Source organism: Odocoileus virginianus, chromosome 18 (genome assembly GCF_023699985.2).
Source record: "Odocoileus virginianus isolate 20LAN1187 ecotype Illinois chromosome 18, Ovbor_1.2, whole genome shotgun sequence".
Lineage (NCBI taxonomy): Eukaryota > Metazoa > Chordata > Mammalia > Artiodactyla > Cervidae > Odocoileus > Odocoileus virginianus.
In genome coordinates, this window is record NC_069691.1 from 13,089,404 (window position 1) to 13,116,473 (window position 27,070).

The 27,070-nt window shown below is 35.2% G+C and overlaps 2 protein-coding genes across 2 annotated transcripts in view; one reads left to right on the forward strand and one right to left on the reverse strand.

The window, feature by feature from the left end:
• The window catches only part of ALDH1A1 (aldehyde dehydrogenase 1 family member A1), a 50,740-nt gene extending 30,026 nt beyond the window's left edge, over positions 1–20,714 (forward strand). The window contains exons 7-13 of the mRNA XM_020878645.2: positions 369–482; positions 4,572–4,674; positions 6,447–6,631; positions 9,745–9,909; positions 13,408–13,565; positions 14,851–14,925; positions 20,110–20,714. Coding sequence (XP_020734304.1) covers positions 369–482; positions 4,572–4,674; positions 6,447–6,631; positions 9,745–9,909; positions 13,408–13,565; positions 14,851–14,925; positions 20,110–20,182 — 873 coding nt within the window. The 3' untranslated portion in view covers positions 20,183–20,714. The remainder of the gene's footprint in view (positions 1–368; positions 483–4,571; positions 4,675–6,446; positions 6,632–9,744; positions 9,910–13,407; positions 13,566–14,850; positions 14,926–20,109) is intronic.
• Positions 1–27,070, reverse strand: part of ANXA1 (annexin A1) — a 295,662-nt gene that overhangs the window by 253,278 nt on the left and 15,314 nt on the right. The gene's annotated exons all lie outside the window — the stretch shown is intronic.

Genomic DNA, 27,070 nt, shown 5'->3' on the forward strand with positions numbered 1-27,070 from the left:
AACATCCCTCGGCTTCTTATTTTTGCTGAATGGATAATAAAAGACATTGTTTTCCTTCCATGTGAGTAATTTACCAAACACTTTTACACTTACTATCTTGAGTTAGTATTATGAAATTTGAGACAGCCATCACTGGAGTAAAGAACCATGAAAGTCAAATGTGGACTTTAATGCAACCCTTGAGGTTAAGTGAGCTAAGCAGTGAAATAATAATAATAAAAAATGATAAAACCACTTAGATAAATCTTTCCTTGTAGAGTAACTCCTAAGATTAGCATCAAGAGGGAGCTTTGGCTCCATACTCTCCTTTTTTTTTCCTGTAGAATTAAATGATCAACTCTGTTCTAACTATTTTACTTGTCTTTTAGGCTGGGTTTCCTCCTGGAGTAGTGAATATTGTCCCTGGTTATGGGCCTACTGCAGGGGCAGCCATTTCTTCTCACATGGATGTAGACAAAGTGGCCTTCACAGGATCGACAGAGGTAAACATCGTTTACTCAGGCCAGTAGTGAAGCAGTCAGAAGCGTGTTTTATGTTACTGCCTTTAAGCCGACGTTTCCTTAAAACAAAAGTTCTTTTAATGATTTGTTCCTTATTCTAGCCTTCAAACATGTTTATAGAACATAAGCAGATGTCATTGAGATGAAACGGAATACCTATTACCAGTGTGGGAGGATTGAAGTAAACTGTTTTTAGTATGTTATTACTTTGTGTGACGAAAAATAGGACTGATCAGAACTTGTCATATGATTTGTAAGGTTTATGATAGAAGATATAAATTAGGCCACAGTGATGTGTATGAATGAACTGTAACTTTAACCTGTAGATTAGGAAGATCAAAGAGCAGAGCCTCACCCTTAGCTCCTTATTTGGCGCTCTCCCCATGAACATTCCGAAAGAAGCCAGCAGCTTAGCTTCCTGGATCCTAACTTCTGCTTCACTGGCTCCAGCTTGGCTATCCAGAAGGTGAAAGAACAGGATCCCAGCCACAGGCACTTCAGAGGAGAGGAGAGCTGGTAAATGCTCTCTAAATGCTCTGGGTGTTGAAAATGTTTACTTTTTAAAACTTTGTGGAGAGAGAAACAGGAAGAACATTCCAGATAGTAAGGGAAAGCTAATTTGATTATTTTATACTCCTGATTAGCCATTCCAATATAAAAAAAAAAGCTTACACAGAGAACTAAAGTAATAGAAAATAAAATTTTATTTTTCTTGATCCTTTTTAAGCTAGATAATTATATACTTTTTCTTGTTGTTTTATAGACATAGAGTAGAAAAAGTTGACATTCTACAAATTCCTAATTGAGATAGGAGAAAACCAATTCTTCATTCAGGAGTCTGGGGATAAAGCAATTGAGAATGTTTAAGATAGAGCAATAAATTGAAAAATGATGAAATCAAGGTTGAAATCATAGCAGAGGAAGTAAAGCATGAAATTTCAAATTCCTCAGCCTAGTATTGTAGACCGTCCTCATCAGGGCCCATGCACTGCTTATGGTCCAGGTCTGGCCCACACACCTCTCTAGCTCACAGAGTCAGAGGCTACTATTCCCAGATGCCATCTCCACAGCACTGCCTGTTTGTCTTAGCTCATCCCTGGGACTCTATAGCACTTTGGGGGCACTTTATCTCCCCTCTCCCCCAAAACTTTGATATTAGAAGACTAAGAAACATCTGTGTTCAAATGCTAAGTCTACCCCTCCTAGCAGTGTGTATTCCAAAAGTTAAGTATCCTTGCTAAAGTTGAGTTTCTTTATATGTAAAATGGGAATGATAATATCTACCTTATTGAATTGTACCAAATAAAACTGAATAAGCTAATGAGTAGCAAAGCATTTAGCATCCTACCAAGTATCCTCTAAATGGCACGGTTACCACGTGTCCTACAGTCATCTCCATTCTCTTGTTCCTTCCCTTCTCTTTAATTTTTCACACTAGTTCAGGTGTGAGGGAAGAGGTCCCCTCTCCACATAATATTTCTTCATCACTGCCCCATCATTTTCTGATTGTTCCCTGTATTTTTTCCTTCCCATAAGTTTTTGTTCATGCATGGCCACACCACAAGCCACCTGGACTTCCTCTGTAGTCCCAGGAGCATCCTATATTTAAAAGCTTTCCATCTGTGCTCCCACTGTCCGTGATATATAATTGTGACAGCACTTGCTCCTTGCTTTGTTATGTATCTCTCTCCACTTTGCTGACTCTCCTCAAAGACTATCTTATCCATTCTTATCTCTAGAAACCAGTATAGTAACTACTTCTGATTGAGTATTAAAGAATTAAGTGTGACTTCCCACTCCAGTACTCTTGCCTGGAAAATCCCATGGACAGAGGAGCCTGGTAGGCTGCAGTCCATAGGGTCGCTAAGAGTCGGACATGACTGAGCGACTTCACTTTCACTTTTCACTTTCATGCATTGGAGAAGGAAATGGCAACCCACTTCAGTGTTCTTGCCTGGAGAATCCCAGGGACGGGGGAGCCTGGTGGGCTGCCGTCTATGGGGTCGCACAGAGTTGGACACGACTGAAGTGACTTAGCAGTAGCAAGATGACTTTAGAAGTCACACAGAAAAATCAGTCTTTCTGGGTCATCCTCTTTTAGCTTCACATTTGTGGCTTACCAGGTAGGAGTGAACTTGCCAAATGCCATGAAAGAGGCAAACCATGGATTTTATACTTTTGCAGTCCATTATAGCAGCTACGCTCATTATAAAAATGTTTCTGGCAAGATTAGAATTTTAATGTCCCGTTAGATTTGTTTAAAACAGCAATCAACCCACATTGTATGAGATGTGCTAAGTTAGAACATTTTTATGAGCATTCGCTACTTCTGCCCCACAAAAGCAATGCCACAATATCATGGAACATACCTTTTACTATAGTCTTAATAGTGTTTCCCTTCTCTTCATTGCAGTGATTACCTTTTCTTTGAGAAAAAAAATTATAAAGTTTTACTTTTTTTCCAAATGAGGAAACAAAAGTATGGGGCAAAGACTGATTCTTCCTTATTTTGACTTTACCTAGACCTTTGGCTGCAGTCTATGGGGTCGCAAAGAGTCAGACACGACTGAGCGACTGAACTGAACTGAACTGAACTTGGGAAAACTCAAGCAAACCTTTTATCTGCAAATTACATAAACAAAAGTATAACCTTTCTTTCTCACTCATACTTCTAACCATTCTTCATGCTAGTTTTTTTGACACCTGTAGCTTTTAGAAAAATACCTCTGATTTTACTCCCTTCCCCAAGACAAAAACTATCTACTTTAATAAAGTATCTCCAGCAAATCTTCTTAAGCCAATTAAAAAAAAAAACAGAAAATAAAAAACTGCAGAAAGAATCTGGAGAATTCAAAGGAAAAAAGACAAAGAATATTTTTTAGGAAATACAAAATTCTTAATCACCTCAAATGAAAATTCAGTCTTTGAAACTGGTCATGCGAAGTATTAATATGTTGTAGAAGCAAAATAGGATGTAATAGAAATTTCAAACAGGGTTTCCCCATTGCCAGTCTACTTTTAGTTTATTTTTATTATTTTTATTAACTTACATTTATAGGTTTAATTTTGTGCATGTAAATTTTACATAAGATGAAAATATTAGCAGATTAATTAATGCTTTACTCTGTAATGCACAGAGGAGTCAGTTTAGTAGTCACTTGAAATTTAAACACACACTCAGCAATGTCTACCTATCATTTATTTAGTCAGGATAGAAACTTGTTATTAAAATTGATGCATTAAAAAAGAAAAGTAATCCAGAGAATAAAAGAAGCAAGATAAAATGAATCATCTTGTAAAAAAGAAAAGCAAATATCATTTTAGTGTACTAAGACTTCAATAAGAAATAATAAAGAGGAAATAGTTGTAAAACAGACCAGGTTTCAGAAACAAAAGAAACAAACAACTACAGAAAATAATCTTGATGGGAAGTGATCTGCAGAGGAAAAAAAAAAAGAAAACTTTCCCTGAAGATAGGCCACTAGCATTAAAGAAGAAATAAGTACAAGATTCCCGCTAACTAAAGTAGTAGCACAGAGCACAGATCCAATTTCTTTCTCCAAGTCCCAATATTCAAGGTATGGAGGACAGTGGGAGAGAGTGGGAGTGAGGGAGAACAGTTACTGCCACCAGGGGAGTGACATCTGTTTGGGGAAACTGACATGTATACAAATGATGCAATCCACGGGAAACTCTGAAAGAGTTCTTTTGAGGGAATTTACTGGGGATCAAAGAAAGAAAGGGTCACGTTCATCTTGGAGTCATCATAGAATGCTAAAGAGGAGCTAAGATACAAGCTGGAACCTAAGGAATGATAGGATTGGAGGCTGCCATGTACAGTAAGGTCGTGTACATCAAATCAGTCATTACATTCAATATATCTGCTTTCATGATATATCATATGTTTATGCTTGGATGGAAAAGCCTTTGGTAGCGGAAGCTGCCAAATCTGAAAAAATGCCATTTCTCCCATTTCTCCCACAAACGTCATATAAATTTAAATTGCTAAATAAACTTGCCTTGATGGGAGCAGATTAAGCCTCCTCCTTTGTAATGAATGCTCCATTTCAGGTTGGCAAACTGATCAAAGAAGCTGCTGGGAAAAGCAATCTGAAACGGGTGTCGCTGGAACTCGGTGGAAAGAGCCCTTGCATTGTGTTTGCTGACGCCGACCGTGAGTAAAAGCCACTCTGCTCACTTACCCTCCCTCCTTTTTGGCCAGGCAGTACCATACAGGAAAGGGTTTGCTTCTAATGTCAAAGTGTAAGGCATTAACCAGAGTTCAAAATCACTCTTAAAAATCCGTTAAACTGTCCTAAAGTTATAAAGCCTAGATAAATCCAACACAGACACGATTTTTTCCTAACTTGGAATAGACTGCTGTTTTCTTGGGCTTCCCTCAGAGCTCAGTTGGTGTTTTCTCAGCTGAACTCTAGAGAAACTGTTAAGCATTTAGGAGTCATAAAGTATATTCTTAATTTCATACCTTAAATATTAGCATCACCTTAAGTGTGGTAAGATACCCTCAGATGTGTTGCACTAGACCAGCTGGAGAAACGGCAAGCTGTGCATTTGTCATCTCCCTTCTGTCTGGATCACACGTTCATTGAATGAAATGGCCAGAGGAAAGGACACCAACTATTTAAATAATTTCTTTCATTTTTTTTCTAGCAGGTGTAATTTACATATATTAAATCTCTAATTATGATGGGACTCCATTATATCCTAAGTCCATCCTGATCATATTATCAAGTAGGATGCCACAATTATTTCCAAACTGGGAGTTAGCAGAAAACGATCAAACATTCCTCTGTATCTTTTAAGAGCTACATTATTGGTTTGAGGCAATAAACTTTTTATTTTTTTAGAGCATGCTACCTCATTATACATTCTACAGACATGACCTGATTTCTCATTTTACCAAACCTTCATGTAAAACACTTTCACTACAACTTAAGCACATGTGGTTAGTTCACAAAATAAAGATGCTACGCTTAGTCGCTCAGTTGTGTCCAACTCTTTGTAACCCCATGGACTGTAGCCCGCCAGACTCCTCTGTCCATCAGAGTTCTCCAGGCAAGAATACTGGAGTGGGTTGCCATGCCCTCCTCCAGAGGATCTTCCTAAGTCAGGGATCAAACCCAGGTCTCCTGCAATGCAGGCAGACTCTTTACCATCTGAACCACCAGGAAAGCCCAAAATAAAGATAACAATATCCAGTTGCTATAATGTTAAAAGCTCTGCATTCATAAAATTAAGATACAAAGAAACCTTTCTTCTGGCTGTTTAGGATCTACTAATGAAACAAGCTACTTCCTCTTTTTAAGACCCATGTAACCATTTCAAATAAACAGATAAGAATTTATAGGCATATGTGAAATAACATGGCACACTTTAGATAAATCTGGAAAATTTTTCATAGAATAGGGTTGTAAGGTGGGTGAGCAATTCTGAATATTTGTTGTTTGGGGTTTTGAGGGGTTATGATTTCTCTTAGAAATACCACTTTTTCTATTGATCAGAGTATATAAGAATGTTTTTACATTCTTACTTAACATAGTGGATATTTTATATTTTCTTTGTCATTAGTTAAAACCTGAAACCTGAAAGAAATATTCAGTCATTTAATTATAAATGGAAATACTTATAAAAGTCATTTGAAGATTTAGTCATAGGATACTTTCCAAATTTTGGAATTATTCATATTAAAGTTGTGTTGATAACCATTATATTTCAGAATTTACTATTTTACTATCATTTTAGTAGCAAATAAAGGATCAGAAAGGCTCATTTGTCACATGACTGGTAAGAGGTAGAATATATTGAATCTATGTTTGATTACATGACTCGTGATTTTTTAATACCACCATATCACCTCTAAGAAAGATATATAAAAAATATATTATTTTTAGAAAATGTCTTTTAACATGAATGTCTTCTCTGCAGTGGACAACGCTGTCGAATTTGCACACCATGGAGTATTCTATCACCAGGGCCAGTGTTGTATAGCTGCATCCCGTCTCTTTGTAGAAGAATCAATTTACGATGAATTTGTTCGAAGGAGTGTTGAGCGAGCGAAAAAGTATGTTCTTGGAAATCCTCTGACCCCAGGAGTCAGTCAAGGCCCTCAGGTGAGTGTAAAGTAGATGGAATAACGTTCACAGGGCGTAAGAGTAAAGTATCTTCTCTAGGTCTGGTTTTAATTGAATATCATTATTTCCCATCCACATATATTTCTTGGTGATGATATTGAATCGGTTTAGTGATTAAAAAAATAATGAATTAAACCCCCAATGGTAAAGAAAGTATCTTGATTTTGTGTTGCTGTTTTCACATCCAGAAACAGTTAAAGAGATGTTGGAAATTAAAGACGTGAGAAAAAGTAACAAATGCTATAAATTTGTTTTTCTCAATCTGTACACCTCTGAAGTCCTATATACAGTTCCTATCCACTTGGAAGTTCTTATACCATCCTATCATTTATTTCGTCCTCAGCATCAATCCTTTTTTTTCAGCTTCCATCCCACAGATATAGGCAGCTGGCATGACTAAATTCTTTCCAAATTCTTGAGTCACTCTGACCTTCTAAAAATAGTATGAGTATCCTAAAATATCCTGAGTTCCTGACTTTGTACCAAACTTCCCATTTTAGTTGTTAAAGCCCAGTTATTCCTGAGGGTCCCCATTTTCTTCTGTCGGCTTAGAACCACTGTCAGTGAGAGCGTCTCTCTTGTCTAAAGCTCACCTTTCCCTCTCCCCTACACAGTTCTTTGTCCTTTGTCTGTTTTCAAGCTCCTGGACCTTAGGCGCTAAACTTACTCCTGCTCTTTGAGGTCTTGATCCAGAGCAGAGGTTTTACATGATCTCATAGAGTTTACAGTGTAGAAAGCTAAGAGGCTGTCTTATATTTTCCTCCTCATGCCAAGATATCCAACTAGGAAAATTTTAGGACTTTGGCAATACCAAATATTGAAACCTAAAAGTCCTAAAATAACTGGTAAAAAGGACGTATACATTTTGTTAAGTCTAAGCCTGTTATATTTTATATTTATCTTTGTGTTTACTGAGTACATAGAAGTAGTTGCTAATTTTGATCATATTTGGTAACTTTTCAAATGGATGCCAAGACATATTATAAATTCAATTTTGACTTGGTCTCCTACTCTAAGAAAGGATGAGACTCTAAGGTTTTACCTGTGATTATTTTTTTCTCTAAATATCTATCTACAGAAAAGTAAAGCACATTTCCCATTTGAGACAAATATATCAAATAGATATAGATAAATAAACAGATGATAGATATAGATGGATAGATAGGTAGATAGAAATATATATATGTGAAGAAAAAAGGAAAGAAGAAGAGAGATTGAGGGAAGAGAAGATAACTTAATATTCAATATTGTTGGGCAATACTTCTCCCCATCAGGGGATCTGCAAGATTCAACCAAAGGCTCAAAAATTGAGCTAGGCCACTTCATTATTCCTAAGAGAAGGAAGTTAAAATAGACTTGAAGTAAATTTCCATCCATAGGGTTCTTAAGTGAATAATCTAGTGATCTAACTGCTTAACATAATAATTTAACATATAATAATTATATAATAATTATAAGTGAAAAGATTTTTGTCACAGGTTGCATTTAGTAAGTAGAAAAAGTAGATATGTTGGGACTTTGAGAAGGAAAAGACTAAGAAGTCCATGAGATGTCTTTACCTTTTAAAATACTCTCTATTGTTATAAGAAAGAGCTTATGGAGACACTCATTTATAAGCTTTAATATGTGTTGTAACTTATAATATAAAATTATGTATATATATGAATATTATAACTTATTTTTCAAGTGAAAATACTGATTATTTCCAAATCCTTAAGGAAATGCACATTCTTGTCTTTGAAATCAAATTGGAAAAGGACTTTACCAAGGAAGAATTTGTTATATATATATATACATAGCACTTAATCTAATTGGATATAGGAGCTGGATTGTGTGCATTGAGAACTTCATGAAGCCCTTTCCTGGGATTTAGAAGACACGGAAGACTGTAGTGTCAAAGAGAAAGATAAAGAACAACACTTTTTAAGTAGTGAGTAGAGACAAGGTAAATTGGCGAGAGGTTTTCACCTTAACTCCTGGATCTCTAGTGTTTTCCCTTTAAAACTTAACTCCAGCCACATCTGAGACAAGGCAGTCTTCACCAGTGATTTGGAGTCCCCTCCTTCCCCCCACACCAAGTAGGAACTGAGGTAATAGGTAGGCCCAATTCCAGTGCATGGATTAGAGGTATGTGCTCCTGATGTTCCCAGTTAGAATTCTGGAGTCATTCTTTTCTTTATAAAAATATAGTTTAATAAAGTATTTAAGTTCTGTAGTTCTTAAAATATATTTAGATGTGGTCCATTTAACAAAGCAGGTTGGCAACAATCAGGACAGGTCAGAAATTAGAACCAGACCTATTGACTGCCCTGGAGGGACCTGAAGTGGGTGAGATAACTAGGCTGTGGTCAGCATGGACCTGGCCACAGAGGATGGTCAGGAGAAGAATCTCATCCAGAGGTCTAAAGATCTAAAAGTCTTCCTGAAGTCACAAAGCATCTGCTTTATAACTGCCATGTCTAATGAAAGCCAGTATCAAAGTTTTCTTTTTCTTCTTCTGTCTTTTAATTTCAGTTAGGATTACAGTTTTCAGGTAAGAGTGGTTGATGATTAACAGACATTTCTTCCCAGGTAAGTAAATGACAGCTGTATGAAAAAGCATGGGCTTTCCAGGTGGCTCAAGGTAAAGAGTCTGCCTGCCAATGCAGGAGACACAAGAGATGCGTGTTCAATCCCTGGGTCAGGAAGATCCCCTGGAGGAGGAAATGGCAACCCACTCCAGTATTCTTGCCTGGGAAAATCCCATGGACAGAGGAGTCTGTTGGGGTATGTTCCGTGGGGTCGCAAAGAGTAGGACACAACTTAGTGTCTAGGCACACCCACACATGAAAAGGTATACACGTTTGCAGTGTCAATATACTTCTCTTGTATAACTGTAAAACGAATACTAAATACAGACATTTATCTTCAAGGTTTCTTTCCAGAAAAATCATGAGAATTAAACATGCCCAACAATGAATCTGAGTCTCTGTCAGTATTGAACTTAATAGAATATCTGAGCATTTTGAAACCCTTATTTACAGGCTGGGCAAAGTATTATCTTTACAAGTTGCCACTTTTTTCTAACTTTTCATGTGATATTTTTCCAATAGATTGATAAAGAACAATATGAAAAAATACTTGACCTCATTGAAAGTGGGAAGAAGGAAGGGGCCAAGCTGGAATGTGGAGGAGGCCCATGGGGGAATAAAGGCTACTTTATCCAACCCACAGTTTTCTCTGATGTTACTGATGAGATGCGCATTGCCAAAGAGGAGGTAAATGGTTTCATTCTGTTCTGTTCTCTTTTTTGCCATATTTTGTCTGCATGGATATAGACAAAGTATTCCTTTAACATTCTCAGCTCTTTGAACACCTTCCTCAGTAAATGTTATTCTTCATTTCTAATATTGATAAATGATTATTTTTTATTAAGACTAAAAATAGTCAGGAATTCATTGGTCAGGCCACGAATTTCCAGATGACCACAGATATAGATGGTTAACAATTGCTAGGTGCTTCCTTCACAAACTTAAATGGAAAATACAATTCCACATTCATTGATTGTTTGCTTTTTCTGCTTTGGAAATAATATATTTGAAAATAATTGGAAAAGAATAAAGTGATATACAGTTTTTAAAAATTAAACTCCTTATTCTGAGATAACTGGAGATCCAGTTGTCATTGTAAGAAATATTAATACAGAAAGAGCCCATGTACTCTTTGGTTTCCTTCAATAGGTAACATCTTATTTATTTATTTATTTTGGTAACATCTTATAAAACTATAATATCACAAAGAGAATGTTAACATTGATACAGTCAAGACACAGAACATTTCATCATCACATGAATTGCTCATGTTTCCCTTTCATAGCCAGATCTATATCCTCCTACGCCACCCCATCCTCAATCCTCGGCTTTCTCTTCACCACTAATGTCTTCTTTATTTCTATAATTTTGTCATTTCAAGAATGTGACATAAGTGAATTCATACATCATGCAACTTTTTTGGATTAACTTTTTTCACCCATCATAATTCTCTATAGATTTATCTAGGTTGTTGCATGTAAGGATAATTTGTTCCTATTTATAGGTGAGTATTTCATAGTATGACTGCACCATAATTGTTTAACTATTCACTCATTGAAGAACTTTGGGCTGTTTCCAGTTTGAGACTACTTTAAATAATGCTGTTATAAATATCAGTACACAGGCTTTTGTGTAAATGTAAGTTTTCACTTCTCTGGGGTAAATGCCCAGAAATATAATTCCTGGGTCATATGCTAGATGCAACTTTTTAAGAAACTGCTAATCTTCCAGAGTGGCTGAACAATTTCATATTCCCATTAGCAGTATATGAATGATTCCAATTTCTCTGCATCCTTGCTAATGTTTGGTGTTGTGACTATTTTTTATTTTAGCCATTCTGATAGGTGTGATAGCTCATTGAGGTTTAAATTTACATTTCCTTAGTGACTGGTAGGGAGAAGGAAATGGCAACCCACTCCAGTATTCTTGCCTGGAGAATCCTGTGGACAGAAGAGCCTGGAGGGCTGCTGTCCATAGCGTCACACAGAGTCAGACACGACTGAAGCAACTTAGCATGCATGCATGCACTGGAGAAGGAAATGGCAACCCACTCCAGTGTTCTTGCCTGGAGAATCCCAGGGACAGAGGAGCCTGATGGGCTGCCACCTACGGGGTCGCACAGAGTCGGACACGACTGAAGCGACTTAGCAGCAGCAGCAGCAGTGGCTAGTAATTTTGAACATCTTTACCTGGGATTATTTGCCATCTGATATCTTCCTTGATAAAATGTCTGATTTCTTTTGTGCATGTGCTAATTGGAGTGTTTGCTTTTTACTGCTGAGTTTTGAGAGTTCCTTATAAATTCTAGACACTTACTGTTTCTTAGCTGTGTGGTGTGCAAATATTTTCTCCCAGGCTATAGCTTGTCTTTTCATCTTCTTACCAGGGTCCTTCTCAGACCAAAGTTTTTAATTTTAAGGAAATCCAATTTATTCATTTTTCTTTTTATGAATAGTACTTTTGGTGTCAACTCTTATGAGCTACTCTTTATTTACTCATAGATCCAAAAAACTTTTTCTGTGTAATTTTTTTATTGTTTCTAAAAGCTTTATAGTCTATGTTTTACACATAAGTCTGTGATCCATTTTAGGTTAATTTTTATACAAGGTGTGAGATTTAAGTAAAGGTTGTCTGCTTTTGTCTATATGTTCAATCGCTCCAACATCATTTGTTGAAAAGGCAGTTTTTCTTCCACTTCATTACTTTTGCAACTGTCAGCATTTCAGTTGTGTGTATTTGTATGTATCAATTTCTGGGTTTTCTACCCTTCAATTCATCTACGTGTCTATTTCTCCACCTGTACTCATTTTTAAAATGTAATTATTTTTACTGAAGTATAGTTGATTTATAATGTGTTAGTTTCAGGTACACAGAAAAGTGGTTCAGTGATTCTTTTCAGTGAAAAGAATATTAAATATATTCTTTTGATTTTAGTAGCTGTATAAGTCTTGAAATTGGAAAGATGGCATTCTCTCACTTTATTCTTCTGTTTCAAAATTGTTTTAGCTAAGCTAATTCTTTTGCTCTTCCGTATAAATTTTAGAATAAGCTGTTCATATGTATTTTAAAATCTTGCTGGAACTTTGAGAGGAGTTGTGTTAAACATATCAGTCTGTTTGTAGAGAATTAACATCTTTATTGTGTTAAATCTTCCAGTTATTGAACACAGTAGGTCTCTATTTATGTATATCTTCTTTTATTTATTTCATTAGCACTTTGTAGTTTTCAGTATACAAGTCCCATAAATGTTTTATTGGACTTATACCTAAGTATTTTTTGAGTAAATGGTTATTTCTGATTTCAATATGCACATGTTCATTGCTAATATATATTAATAGAAGTGTACTTGATTTTTTTTATATTTTATTGTATCCTGTAACATCACTGAACTCAGATATTTTAGAAGGTTTTTGGAGATTCCTTGGTAATTTATATGTACACAATTATGTCATCTACAAATGGGGACAATTTTATTCATTTCTAATCTGTATGCCTTTATATTTCTTTTTCTTGCCTTTTTCACTTGCTATAATTCCAGCACTGTGTTAAATAAAATCAGTAAACATGGGTGTCTTTTTGCTCTCTATCTTAGGAGGAAAGCCTTCAGTCTTTACCATTGAATATAATATTACCTGTAAGATTTTCATAAATGCCTTTGATCAGGTTCAGAAAAACCTTTTTATTTTTAATTTGTTGAGGGGAAAAGGAGGTTGGATTTTATCAAATGATTTTCCTGCATCAACTGAGATGATTATGTGGTATTTTTTCCTCATTCTATTAATATGATATATACTGATTGATTTTTGAATGCTGAATCAGTCTTGCATCTCTAGAACGATCCTCACTTGGTGATGGTATATCATTCTTTGTAGGTATTGGTGAACACTAATTGCTAATATTTTTTAGGAATATTTGCTATAGCTTATAATGGTCTGTGGTTTGAGGGATATTGGTTGTACTTTTATTATTTTTATTGATAACAAAATAACATTTAGTGATTGTTTACTATGTGCTAAGTGCCTTATAGTCAATATAAAACATAAGTATATTTACATGAAATACTAAATATAATAAATATAAATATTTTACTCATATATTTTTAGACTTATATTTATAAGCATTATATACAAATATTTAGTTGTAATCTATTACTTTGACTTATTTCATTCATTTCTTTCTGTATAGATATTTGGACCTGTGCAGCAAATCATGAAATTTAAGTCTTTAGATGATGTAATCAAGAGAGCAAACAATACTTTCTATGGGTTATCAGCAGGAATTTTTACCAACGATATTGATAAAGCCATCACAGTCTCCTCTGCTTTGCAGTCTGGGACCGTGTGGTAAGTCAAACCTATGTAATGTCACCTTTTCAATGCTAACCACATTAACAGGCTACTCTGAACTCTCTCTGACGCTCACACTGAATCCCTTGCCTAGCCCCTAGTCTCTGGACTGCTTTGTTAGTTATTTTTGTTCCATCAAATTGAACTTTGTCCACTCAGTCCCAGTAACAGCCCAAGATTATTTTTCGTGCTGATAATGTCACACCCAAATCCATGAAAAGTATTTATCCTTGAGATGTTGAAAAGTATTTACCCTTGAGAGGCAGCCAAAAATCTTTGTCCCTCTCGATATCTCTAGAATCTTTTTTTCAGAAACAATGGGACAGTCACGATTTCATTACCATGTATTCTGCGCTAAGCCCCACACTGTAGTCCTCACATTTATTATCTCATTTTACCTTACTGCAACTGTTCATTGGTATGGTAAATTTATCGACAAAAAAACAGTAGGTTACTGGGTTCATGTATTTGATCAAGATCACACAATAAATGACTGCTGAGGTTCAGACTATTTCAGACTCTGAAGCAGTGATTCTCAACACTGGCTGTACATTAGAATGGTCTGGGGAGCTTTAAAAATATCTACACTGATGTGGGTGAAGGTGGGTATGCATCAAATCCACCAATTATATCAGTGATTGTGACTGAATCTGGATGTAGTTTTTAATTTTTAAAAATTCTAATTATTAGTGTTTTATAATTATATTTGTTCATATAGACATTTTGAAACTTTTTAAAAATATGGCAAAGGATAAAAAAATTATATAATGAAATTCAACTCCTGCTACAGCCTCTGTTTAAGCAATTCTTTCAATTAGTTAATGAAAAAAGTGAACTAAGTAATATGAGATATATTACAATTACAAAAAATTGATTCTAGCCTAAGGACACAACCCACAAGAGAACTACAAACCTTATTGAATACAGGCAGTAAAGAACGCTCATCCAACAAACTCTAGTCTCTCACAAACGGTTTCCATCCACTTACTGTGTGTTGGGTATTCTATCTTTTATAATTCAAGCTATAACTTCTCAGGGACATGATGTACTGCCAACATGGCTATCCACACATAGCATAAGATCATTGCTTTTATTTCTAGTCAGTATATATACATATACTTACACTCCTGCATTCTAATTTATAGTGCTACTTCTTTTAAAAAGTGACCATGTAACATTAAAATTAATAGAGTTGTTAAAGAACTCTGAATTTCAAAAATTCCAAATTTAGAAGTTCTAAATAGGTCAAGTGTGACCTATAACATACTTCTTTCCTTTTCAGGGTGAACTGCTATAGTGTGGTATCTGCCCAGTGCCCCTTTGGTGGATTCAAGATGTCTGGAAATGGTCGAGAACTGTAAGAATAACTTTCATTAAGATAAATATTTATCTTGATAAAAATGGTTATCACTCTGAAGGAATCATAATAATCCTTGAAAGTGAAAGAGTTAGTCACTCAATCGTGTCCCACTCTTTGTGACCCCATAGACGGCAGCCCGCCAGGTTCCTCTGTCCATGGAATTCTTCAGGCAAGAATGCTAGAGTGGGTTGCTATTTCCTTCTGCAGTGGTTCTTCCCAAAACAGGGATTGAACCCCACGTCTCCTACATTGTGGGTGGATTCTTTCCCATCTGAGCCACCAGGGAAGTTACTATTCAAATTAAAACCTGCTTCTGTGCTTTCCTGGAGATTTATACTGTCAAATAGTTTTTAAATGCTGGATTTACTCTCAAAAGTGCAAAAATGTGATGACAGAGGGAAATATTACTTATTAAACTTTTTGTAAGGGATCATACTAAGCACTTACGTTGGTTCTTGAAATATCGCCTACTTTTTATTTGGTGGACACATGAATGTAATTTGGGAAACATTTCCAGAAAGGAGGTGGAAACCACCAATTGGTGATTGTAAAAAGTGTGCAAATATAAGAATGCTTTAGCTATTTGAATATATCTCTTAAATGAATAAATTAGGTGTCTTTATCTCAAAATACTTTTCAGTGTAGGAGGAATGATTCTCATTGTTAATATTTTTAGACATCTGACTCTAAAAATTTAAACAACTTAAATAAGTTGTTTTCGGTTCTAAAATTTAAACTGAAAGGAAAATTTATTCAAGGAAAACATGTTTTAAAATCATGACTACATTGAGTATATATATATTATATAAATGAATTTATGAGCCTTCAGTTTCTTTTCAAACTGGGACATACTGACTTTTTAAAATATACACATACATATTTATGCATAGCATGTAGTGGTAATGTTTGACCAATTTTGCTCAAGCAGTTTTAATCATTTTATTTCTTAAAATTTTCTTACATTTATCAATAAATTTAAAGAATCATAAAGAAAAGTCACATCATATTCAAACCTTATGAAATCAAACATAGTGAAACTGCTCATTTTGTAAATGGCAAGTAAAAATTAGCCTCTGTCTGAGAGTATTAAATCGCTAGGTACTTGTCATTTAAATAAAACAATATCACAATGAAACAACTGTCTTTGGGGAGCCAGTGAAAGGGGCCCATGTTAAAATGATCCATCCTCTTTCTCAATATACTTTCATTAAGTAGTTACTCTATATATGAGGTCCTTGGAGCCCTACAAACACAATACCGTGTCCCATCTTCCATATAATTGCAGTGACATGCTGCCGCTGCTGCTAAGTCACTTCAGTTGTGTCCGACTCTGTGCGACCCCATAGACGGCAGCCCATCAGGCTCCTCCGTCCATGGGATTTTCCAGGCAAGAGTACCATGTAAAAAAAAAAAAATATATATATATATATATACACACACACACACAGTGAAAATTAACAACACATACTATGAGATAAATAATAACAGACTGTGAGTCCATAGGTCATGGAGGTAGAGAAGCAATTAAAATGCAGAGTGCAGTATTAGACCATAGAAAATCTGGGCACCTATAGACTAAAACATTTTCAGCATCTCTCTGAGTCTCACTATTTCCATATGTTAAAATCAGCATTTGTGGTGGGGACAGGAGTCAGGGAAGAAAATAAAAGGTCTATGAACTCTTTTCCATGCTTAAGATTCTGTGGCTCTAACCCTCCTGTGGAAATTCAGTTGATAAAGACAGTTGATAGAATAAGAGAAGATGTAACAGAAAAGACAGGACTTGATCTAGGGCAGGAAACAAGTGTCAGATGTTAGGAAGTAGAGAAGAGGACATTTGTGAAGGAATATTCCAGGTGGCTTATTGAGGGATTAGTGAATTTGCCTGGCTGGTAGGGAATTATGGGGGAAGTATGATTTCAGAGTTAAATAGGATACAGATTAAGAAGGCTTGAATTCAAGAAAATCAGCTTACATTTATTAGTGGAGCAGTGAAAAGCCATGGATAGCTTTAGAATATTGTTGGGGATGTAGAGTAGCAAAAGATCAATTCATCAAAAGTGCGCGACATAGCTGAGAAAGCATAATTGGAAACTAATCAGCCTGCATTTGAATCCTGACTCCACCACTTGCTAATCTTGCCACCCAGTTCAAGTTATCTAATTTCTGAGCCTGTTTTCTTCTACTTAAGAGGGGAATGTTAATATTCCTTTTAAGATGGTTTTGAGAGTTTAGAGAACATACTTCCTATTCATTCCTTAGTACTCTGTCACAAAGTGGGGACTCAACAAATAGTTCATCCTCCCCAAGTCCTTTTCCTTATAATATCCATTATTGGGGAGTTCCCTTGGGAGCACTAAGTACTTTGTACAAAGAACTATAACGAAAGTTCGATTATTTTGAAATTAGTTGATTGCTGGCCCAGATATCCAATACAATTCCCTAGGAATGTTGAAAATAAAATAATCAGAAGGGATGAAATAATTAAAGCAGACTAGACATATAAATTTTGTTAGATTGTTAGATACAATTTAGTCAAACTATATGTTCAAGACATAAGGAAATCAAATAAGAGAAGGAGAATCGGCCATAAATTATTCCTAAAAATGTGGAATATGGGTATAGATAACTTCCTTATTAAAAAATATAAAGGAAAATGTTATACTGTAATTTCTACTTCAAAAATCGCAGCTGAGGATGCTAGTGTTAATGTCTATCTGAAACTAAAGTTGGCAAATTTAGTAAACAAGTCATTCACCGAAAGATGTTTAAAGAGCATTGCTGAAGCAATAATCTCAAATGACTCCCAAGAGTTCAGGTACAGTTTATCCTCAAAGATAGAAAGGTAGAATTGATCATCTGATTGATCATTGATCAACAGAGTCCTTCAAGAGCTAAAAACAATAGTATACAAATCCCACTGAGGTACTGATGCTGGGTGCCAAAGCTGAATTGGCACTCCCATCGTGATGTTAGCTCTGGAATGAGTTATATGGCAGAAATCCCTCTGTGTGTGTAATTGGACTCATTTTTACTTAGATTAACATAGGTCACTTGAGAGTTTAGTAGCATGCCATTTCAAACTTAATTGGCTCTTAACACTTCACAAGGTCTTTCTTTCTTCTTGTCCCTTTCAGAAATAGGGAGAAATAAAACATCATAAACTGGTGGGCTAACATGAATAGTTTTTGCTTGATTATATTTGCCAAACCAGTTCAGCAAACATTTCCTCTGTGCCTATTTAATTAATTAGTGCCAAGCTAACTTCTGGATACAGGGTGAAAAACAGGCATAATATGTGACTGCATCTTATTACTCCAGAGTGCACCCTGGAATAGGAGCACGGGTATCATCTAAAAGTGTCTTGGAAATGCAAAGTCTCAGGCCTCTCTCCAGACCTGCTGAAATAGAATCAGCATTTGAATCAAGTGCCAGGCGACTGGTACATTGACAATTTTAGAAGCACAGAACCAATAACTCACAGACTAGCGATATAAAGAGAAATGTAAACAGGTATTTTGTGTTATATCGAGACATAAGAATGTCTATACATCAGAATACTAAGAAGCAGGGTTTATTTCAGCTCAAGTAAGACAATTATCATACTTTGTACTCTCCTGAGAGTTTCAAGTGTCCATGTAACCCAAAATACAATGGAAAGTCTATTGGCAAAAATCATGGGTTAATATATCTAACTTTGTGAGATAAAAATACTTACTAAAATATTATCCTTTAATGGATTTCAGACAACTGGGGCTAAACCCTTTAATTACTTTGAAGAACATGCTCACTGAAGCTTTTAGAAGGTATTTTCAGAAGCTTAATGGTCCAAGAAAATAATCAGTGTAAGAGGATTAGGTTACCGAGGAGAAAAAGATGTCTTCTACATACCTGTCTACATCACCAAAGGGGAGGGATAGAAAAGGATCAAGATCTTTTTCCTCTGTAAGTCTACATGTGCATGAGTGTTATGATTTTAAGAGTACTCTTATGTTCATGTAATTTAATCGTTTCATCAAAACAATATAGAGAATAAGTTAACCTAATTTTTTTAGTTATCTCTTTAAGGAAGGGTAAATCACAGTTTCTAAAACTGGTAGGAGGTCTCAATAAAACTGATAGCAAGATATCAGAGTTCTGATTGACTGACTCAAGTTTAATTACTGATCATTTGGGTTGGATTTAAGAGTTATATAGCAAATGACAGGGGGTTCATGAATCAAAAAATCCACAAAAAAAATCCCACATTTTAGCTCAATGAACCCTCTCCCCCTCTCAAAACAAAACAAAACAATCAACCCCTACATTCAAATAAAAACCTGTAACAATAAGGTCAGGTTTTTGTTTTGCTTTATTCTGGGGCGATTTTGCCTTTGCCAAGAATCAAAAAATATTACTACAACTACAGCTAGAAAATATTCTATTCTGTTTTAAGCTAAGCTCAGATGGTAAAGAATCTGCCTGCAATGCAAGAGATCCAGGTTCGATCCCTGGGTGGGGAACAGCCTCTGGAGAAGGGAATGGCAACCCACTCCAGAATTCTTGCCAGGAGAATCCCGGGGACAGAGGAGCCTGGGGGGCCACAGTCCACAGGTTTGCAAAGAGTCCGACATAACTGAGCAACTACCGCTACTAGGGTAAGTTAGAATGAAAATAGAAGCCTGGTCATTTTTAGCTACTTCCTCATTTCTAGACCAATTGGAAATGATGAATACACTAAACTGAACTTGAATTTACAATTTTTCCATATTACCCAGGTGATTATATTTTGAATATAACTACATTTCCTCTAGTAATATACCTATCTTATATATTAGAACCTAAACTAGAAATTATAAAATTCCTCTTGGGCTTGTGTTTATGTGTGGTGAGCACTTTCATAGTCAAGTAGAAAAAAATGTCAAAAATGAACAGTTTCCTTAAAAGTCAACTGAGTGTATATGATAATTTAGAGCATGAAAAAAAAAAAAAGTAAAAAGTTTTCCCAAAGGGGATTTATATAAGACCAGATATCTTATGGTAGGCTACCTACCTCTTGAAATGCTTCTGTACACAGACCACAGAAAATATTTTCCATTGTCCCTAGCCGGATAAGCAGGAACAAACTTGTACAAAGTCATTGACCATAGTGTATTTGTACAGCTCTGCTAAATTCTGTGCATTTTTTTCTCCACTCTCTAGCGGAGAATATGGTTTCCATGAATACACAGAAGTCAAGACGGTCACAATCAAAATTTCTCAGAAGAACTCATAAACTCTGAGAGTACAGAGATGACTCCTCAATGGCTAAGCATCTCCTTCAGTGGCTAATATATCTTAATGGTTTTAAATGCAAAATTGTTCTTTCCTTGATTCTTTAAACATAAGCTAATCGTATTAGCATTAATACTACACATAGAAAACTTGACGTGTATGTTATTCTAAAAGAATCATCAGCCTTCTGATATGACACCCAAGTCCTCCCTGAAATAAAGATAATGGACTTGGATGCAATTGCTCTAGCTCTGTAATAGTCATGTGCTTCTCTTTATAGCTACTTGCCTAGGATAATCACTTTATAGAGGAGGACAAGTTGTCATTTAGCATCTTTCTCTTGATGACCCCTTGAAGTACTTACCATACCTGTTAACTTCAGACTAGGTATGCTCTGTTCTCCATAGTGGTTCAGTCCTTGGAATTTGTTGAAATGTTTTCTAGAATGTCATGTCTGCTTGTCAAATGAAGTAATGCCTGAAATACTTAGATGTAATCTAAACATACAGCTTAATAAAAACAACCTTGCATGATTCTTGTTCAGTGTGAATTTTTTAAGTAGAGTTTTGGCTATAGTGATTTACTCTTCCTGTCACTCAAAAGCAGTGTTAAATTGAGCATAAAGATGTATTTAAAAATAAAGTTTAATCTACTCATTCTCAAATAAGTAAAGAAACAAATTTTATTTTCTGAAAGAATTTTTGAAATCAATAGCAAACATTTGAGATAGGTGGCAAGCATTTACTGAATTCCTATAGAGTTCTGGGCACTATGTTAGGTGTTGTAGAAAATAGGTTAATAGTGGATGGTCCATTATCCAAAACACTTCAATATGTAGAGAACAAAGATACTGTCTGAAAAAAAAAAAAGATGGGGCATGTAATGTAAATGAGGATTAAAGACCATAAGATTATAGTAAGATGCCAGAGTAGTGGTGACCAATACTAATGAACCTGGGAATGGCATGAAGGAAATTTGACTGAATATGAATATTAATGATGAGAAAATTTGCAATGAATAAAGAGGAAAGAAGTCCTACAAAATAGTACCTCTGGACATATTCCATCAAAAAAATTCTATATAATATTTTCCCCTCTTGGAGTTTCTGATTGCACATTGGTATAGTCTAAGTTCTGACAGAAGTCCTACAACTTGTTTAGTTTTAATACATTTTTTCCCCAAATTTATTTAACCAAAGGCTTTGCTTTCCCTTCACTCATTTAATACCAATGAACATTAGGAACCCCGTGTTGGAAGATGCTGTTCTATACAACAAGGTAGCGCTGAGTGTTCTGATCAGAGATCTAGGGGTCAGAGGGAAGCAGCAGGGAAAATATCATCTGTAAAACTAACAGGACCATATTTATGTATTTTTGCTCTCAAAGAGCCTCTTTTTATGCTCCCACAGGGGAAGTGACTTAAGTCCAAATATAATGTTTTTTGTATATTCCTGGGTCGGGAAGATCCTCTGAAGAAGGGATAGGCTACCCACTCCAGTATTCTGGCCTAGAGAATTCCATAGACTATATAGTCCATAGGGTCACAAAAAGTTGGACACGACTGATCGACTTTTACTTTCACTTTCATACATATTATAAAACTCTTAGTTCAGCAATTTAAAATTTAAGCCTAGTAATCTTAAAGATGACACTTTTTTTCCAGATTCAAATTTTATATAAATGGTTAAGCTTGTCATTTTACATTAACAGATTCCTCAGTGACACTGTTACTAGAACATTGTAATAGCTGCCATGGTCAAGTGCAACAATGTGTGAATGAATGAAATTTACTAGCCTCTTAGATCTGAAATAATTTCATTTCTAACTGCAAGAGTTTCTCTAATTTGTATGGGCCTATAAGATTTGCAGTCTGTTTTACATAATTTGGGACATAATGACCATTTTGAAAATAGGAGGAATTAAAGTCTAGGGAGAACTGAAAGATGTTAGGACACTGAGATGGGAAAAAAGCCAAATACAGAGGAGGGTTGTATTTTCCAAAAACCAGACAGTGTCTACATTATGAAAAGATGTTTAAAGTCATACACAAATAAATTGATAGACAAGTTAATATTGTAATGGTGTACCACCAGAACATTTTTAAATGTTGAACAAAGAGGGATGAACATAGAACAAGACAAAAGCCAGAAGCAAGTTTAAGTATTTGAAAATGAAATCTTCCTTGTATAAATAAAACATTACAGGATTAAACAAAAAAAATCTGTTTAATATTGGCTCATTCTGACCCTGTAGACATAATTTGTGTTCCTTCTCCTCTGATTTCTAAAGCTATACTGGCAATAAATCTTAAAACATTGAAAAGTTAAAGGTATCTTATTAACCCATGACTACAGGATGTACAAGAGGAATTTTATCATAAAGAATTCAGTTCTGCAGTCACAAATGTGACTTCATGGTGACTTCATGGCCTTCAATATCCACATGGCAGAAGTATTTTCATCTCTAGGAACACCAAAGTAACTCATAGGAGTGAGAGGTAACTGTTTAGGAAAAGGCAGTATCAGTGGTCGGGAATGGATTCTCAAATATCTAGTGTCTTTTCTTTTTTTCCTTTCATTTTTTAGGATGCATGTTTCTGGGTTTATTTTGAAATAGTCAATGAGAAATAGAAAATACTTTTCTTAAATTCTTGTGGCCAACTAAAAATATAGTTAACTCAAAGTAAGAAATTTTAGTTATTTCTTCACATAATTCAGTGGGGAGTAATGGACCCAAAGACACCTTTCCCTGGGCTCAGGAATATTTTGAGTATATAATTTCACTTGTGCTTTTAGAAGTCTGCATGAGTCATCAAGTAAACTCTTACCTTTGGTGATTTTACAGGTATATCAAACAGCCAGATTATATTTTCACAAGAAGCATTAAGTTCCCAATTACAATTTCATTGTGTATTCACCTTGGGGTTTTTCAGTGCTCTCTGGAGGTGTATTTGAGTATTCCCTTTTTTATAGTGAGAAAATATAGAGGAAGGAGAATTGGAGAGGACAGCTAAATTCCCTGGATACCAAAATTCAGTGTCTACCAGAAAGGCATGGAAGCTCACTCCTGTAACCTGATGAGACTGTAGGAGTCTGGAAGATATCAAGACACAAATAAAGGAGAAATAGCTCAGTTATCCCTTTGACATTCTATGAGAGGGGTGAGGGGAGAGATGGCATCTCTCTCTGAAGGCAAGGCCACAAAATTTCCAAGGGAGTTTGAGGTTTATCTAGACCATATCTTTAAATCATTCTTTAGATTCTAGGTGGTTGTTTTATTCTAAGAGAAACAGTCACATCCATTAACTTAATTTAAGATCCATAATTTAATGATCCATAATTTAGGATTATGCATTTTCATCTATTAACATCTATAAACACTTAGGATAATTTTAAAATCCCTAGAAAGTCAACTTTACTGCATAGTAGAATATCTATGCCAAGGGTATTGCAATGTTTTTTGCACAATTACTTCAGTGTAATATGCTAACTAGTTTCACAAACATTTAACTTAGTTTTCTTTCATTTTGTTTAGTTTAGTTGTGTTTTAATAGACATCTCTGAATTTTATGGAAGTGTTTATGGGAGGCTGACAAGGCATGATTCTGAAGTGATTTCACCAGAGTTTCATGATTTTAGATTTATTTTTGTCAAGTCACTTAAAGATTCATCAGACCTTGAGAAATATAACAAATATAAAAATGCAAATCTGATTAACCTGCCAAATAATTTTTAACTCTGTCATTTTAAAATAATTTAAACTTTTGGAGGAACTGCGATAACAACACATAGAACTCTCATATTTCTTTTATTCACTAATTTTTAATATTTTTCATTGACTTTTTCATTCTCTTTCTCTATATAGATTCTTTTTTTTTGGTCTTGAGACAAACTTTTAAGAATAACTCTTAAGCACCATGTCCCTTTACCCAAAATACTTCAGTACCTTTTTCTAGAAATAATGAAATCTTAGCCACAGTATAATTATCTAATTCAGGAAATTTAACATTGACAAGGTACTCGTATCTAATATACAATCCACATACAATTTTCTCTAATTGTCCCACTAAGGTCCTTTATGATATCCCCCACCTCAATCCAAAGCTTAGTTGAGGGCCATGCACTGCATTTATTTAACCACAGCTTCCTCTCACCTTACTGCTCCTTCATAACGGCTCTATACCTCGGACACACATCGAATATTCTGTCAAGTTGTGTTGTTGGCCTGGAGAGAACCCTACAGGACAAACAAAACTCACAGTTACTGAGTTAACGAGAATCAGAGAAAAGCAGGTTTAACAGTTTTAAGGAATAAATATTTCATTTCAAGATCTGATTATTAATTACCATCCTCCATGGTAAACTGACAAGGATATTTATAAATTGGAAAATATACCTTCTCTCTTGGGCACTTTTAAAGAAAAGTTTTATGCTCTCTTGAGGAAATTAGTGACCGTCCCTTATTTGTACTACTGAAATATTGCCCTTTCTCATTCTATTTCCTAGCTTACTTACTTGAATATTTTCCCTTAATAACAGATTGCTTGTATTCTGCTGACATCTGAGGACGTAGCTTAATTTGAACTAGTTACAAATCTCTAACCACATAGAAACATGCTAAATGACTTTCCTATCAAAGCGCAATGAGGACATAAAGATGTTGACCTTTGGAGTCAAAGAAATTCTAAATTCGGGTTCTACTGCTCACTAGTGGTATTAACCTATGCTAATTATTAAAACTTTTCTCATTTAGCAATCATTCAACAGATAATGGGGGCTACTGATATTTGGGGAGAATTATAATGTTCCACATAAGCACATGGTCCTTGGAGCCCAGCAATATGGTTTCAAATCCTTGTTCAGCACTCATTGGCCTTGGAATTTGGGACAAGACACTCAACCTCTCTAAATTCAAGTTTCTTTATCTATAAGAAGAAATCAATAATGGTACTTAACCTAATTGCATTATTCTATTAAATGAAATAATGTTTGTAAAATGTTTTCCAGGGTTCCTAGGATGTAACAACTGCCCAACCCATTACTAATTTACTAATATCTTAAATTAATAATAACAATATCAACAAAAATAATAAAGTATATTTAGACATCAAAGAAAGTATCTTCTTTTGACCTTGACTGTATCTTCTCTGCACTCCTTTTCTCAGTCTTCCAGGGGCCTGCTGCTAAAGTAATTTCAGTCAGAACCCCATAATTGTGATTTGCTCATCCTTTCCATCTTAAAAAAATAATTCCCTTCAAATAGAAGTTAAAATTTACTATCAAAGACAGAACAGGATGGAGAGGAATGTGAACAAAACTTGGTTTAGAGCTGAGTTTGGAAATTTGAATACATTTAATCCCAAAGTGGGGTTAGTTCTAATTAAATGAACTCAACTGCCTTTCACCCCTGAGTTACCAGTCATCATGATTAATCTTTAAGCTAATAGTCAGGGACAGCAGGACTAAGCAGACGACAAACAGAAGAGACTGGTTTCAAACGCCGCCCAAGAGCCCACAATGACATTGGTTACCCGGTGATTGAGTCAGAGCCCCAGCCAGGATGAATTCAATGAGAAGGATTAGGGGACTTAAAAGCACACAGCTTAGCATTTGTGTTCAATGTTCAGTCATCCCAAATTCAAGTAACCACAGACTGTCAGAACTAGAAAAAAACCTAGTGTTCTTCTAGCCCAATAACCTCAGAGGCATGGAGAAATCAAGACCCTTGAACAGTCACTAAATTACCATTGGGAGAGTCTGGCTAACGCCCTCTTGTATTCTAACTCCTAGTTCTATGCTACTGCCTGGGTCCCATGTGGCACTGTAGATGTTTAATTGATACTTGATTAAATACGTAACATCCATCATTTAATTTTATTTTTTTTAATTTAGTCCTTGTGTCTAGAAAAACATGAAGCTATGTAATACCCATTGTTACATTTTGTTTGTATATATTTTATTTTCTGGAATATATTCCTTCTGTCCATAAAAGGAACAACTCTAAATGATAGTTTTTTAATAAGCCTTCACATAAGGCAAATTAGTTTCAATCACTTATCTGCAAAGCAAAATGCCTTGATATAGTTTCAAAAACAAAAATCTGTTACATTTATTGATTTAACAGTAATTGGACATCTACTGTGTACAAAATAAACAAGGAATGCAAAAGAAATAACAGGTATTCAGTTCTTGTTCTGTAAAAACACAATTCTAGTGATTTACAGAGGTTATTTGCTTCACATAAAAATGAAAGCTCCTGCTCTCTTAATGCTTACATCTAATAGAAAAAATGAGGAATGTATACAAAATCATAGAAATAAAAGACAGAATGTACAAAATATATCACAATTGACACACAAAAAAAAAAAAACTGCAGTCATTTGGAGGGAGGAAAACGGTTTCTCCATGGTTTTGTGGTGTAGGCAGAAACTGGTCCAGCCTGACATGGAGGAGGATCTGCACAAGATGAAGCAGGAAAGATGTTCTGGTGTACAAACAGAAGTAAAATGGAAAAGTTCAAGTTTTATAGGGTGACCAGTGAAGGTTCTGCTTGTTTGGGAGATAAAGCTGGACAGGCAGTTTGGGGCAAGATCATGGAAACCTTGAATTCCAACTTGTCATAAAAATGTAACAGACAAAGCAAAATTTTAAAGTGAATGGTAAATTCATTAAGATTTTTGCCAATTAAATTTTTAAATAATTGTAGATTCACATTTAGTTGTAAGAAATAGTAGAAAGAGATAACACCTTTTCCCTAATAGGAAGATGTTGCAAAATTATAATGCAATATCACAACCAGAACATTGATGCCATTACAGCCCAAGATAAGGAATATTTTCACCACCTTGTGGATCCCTTGTTGTTCTATTTTCATACATGTCTCTCCTACCT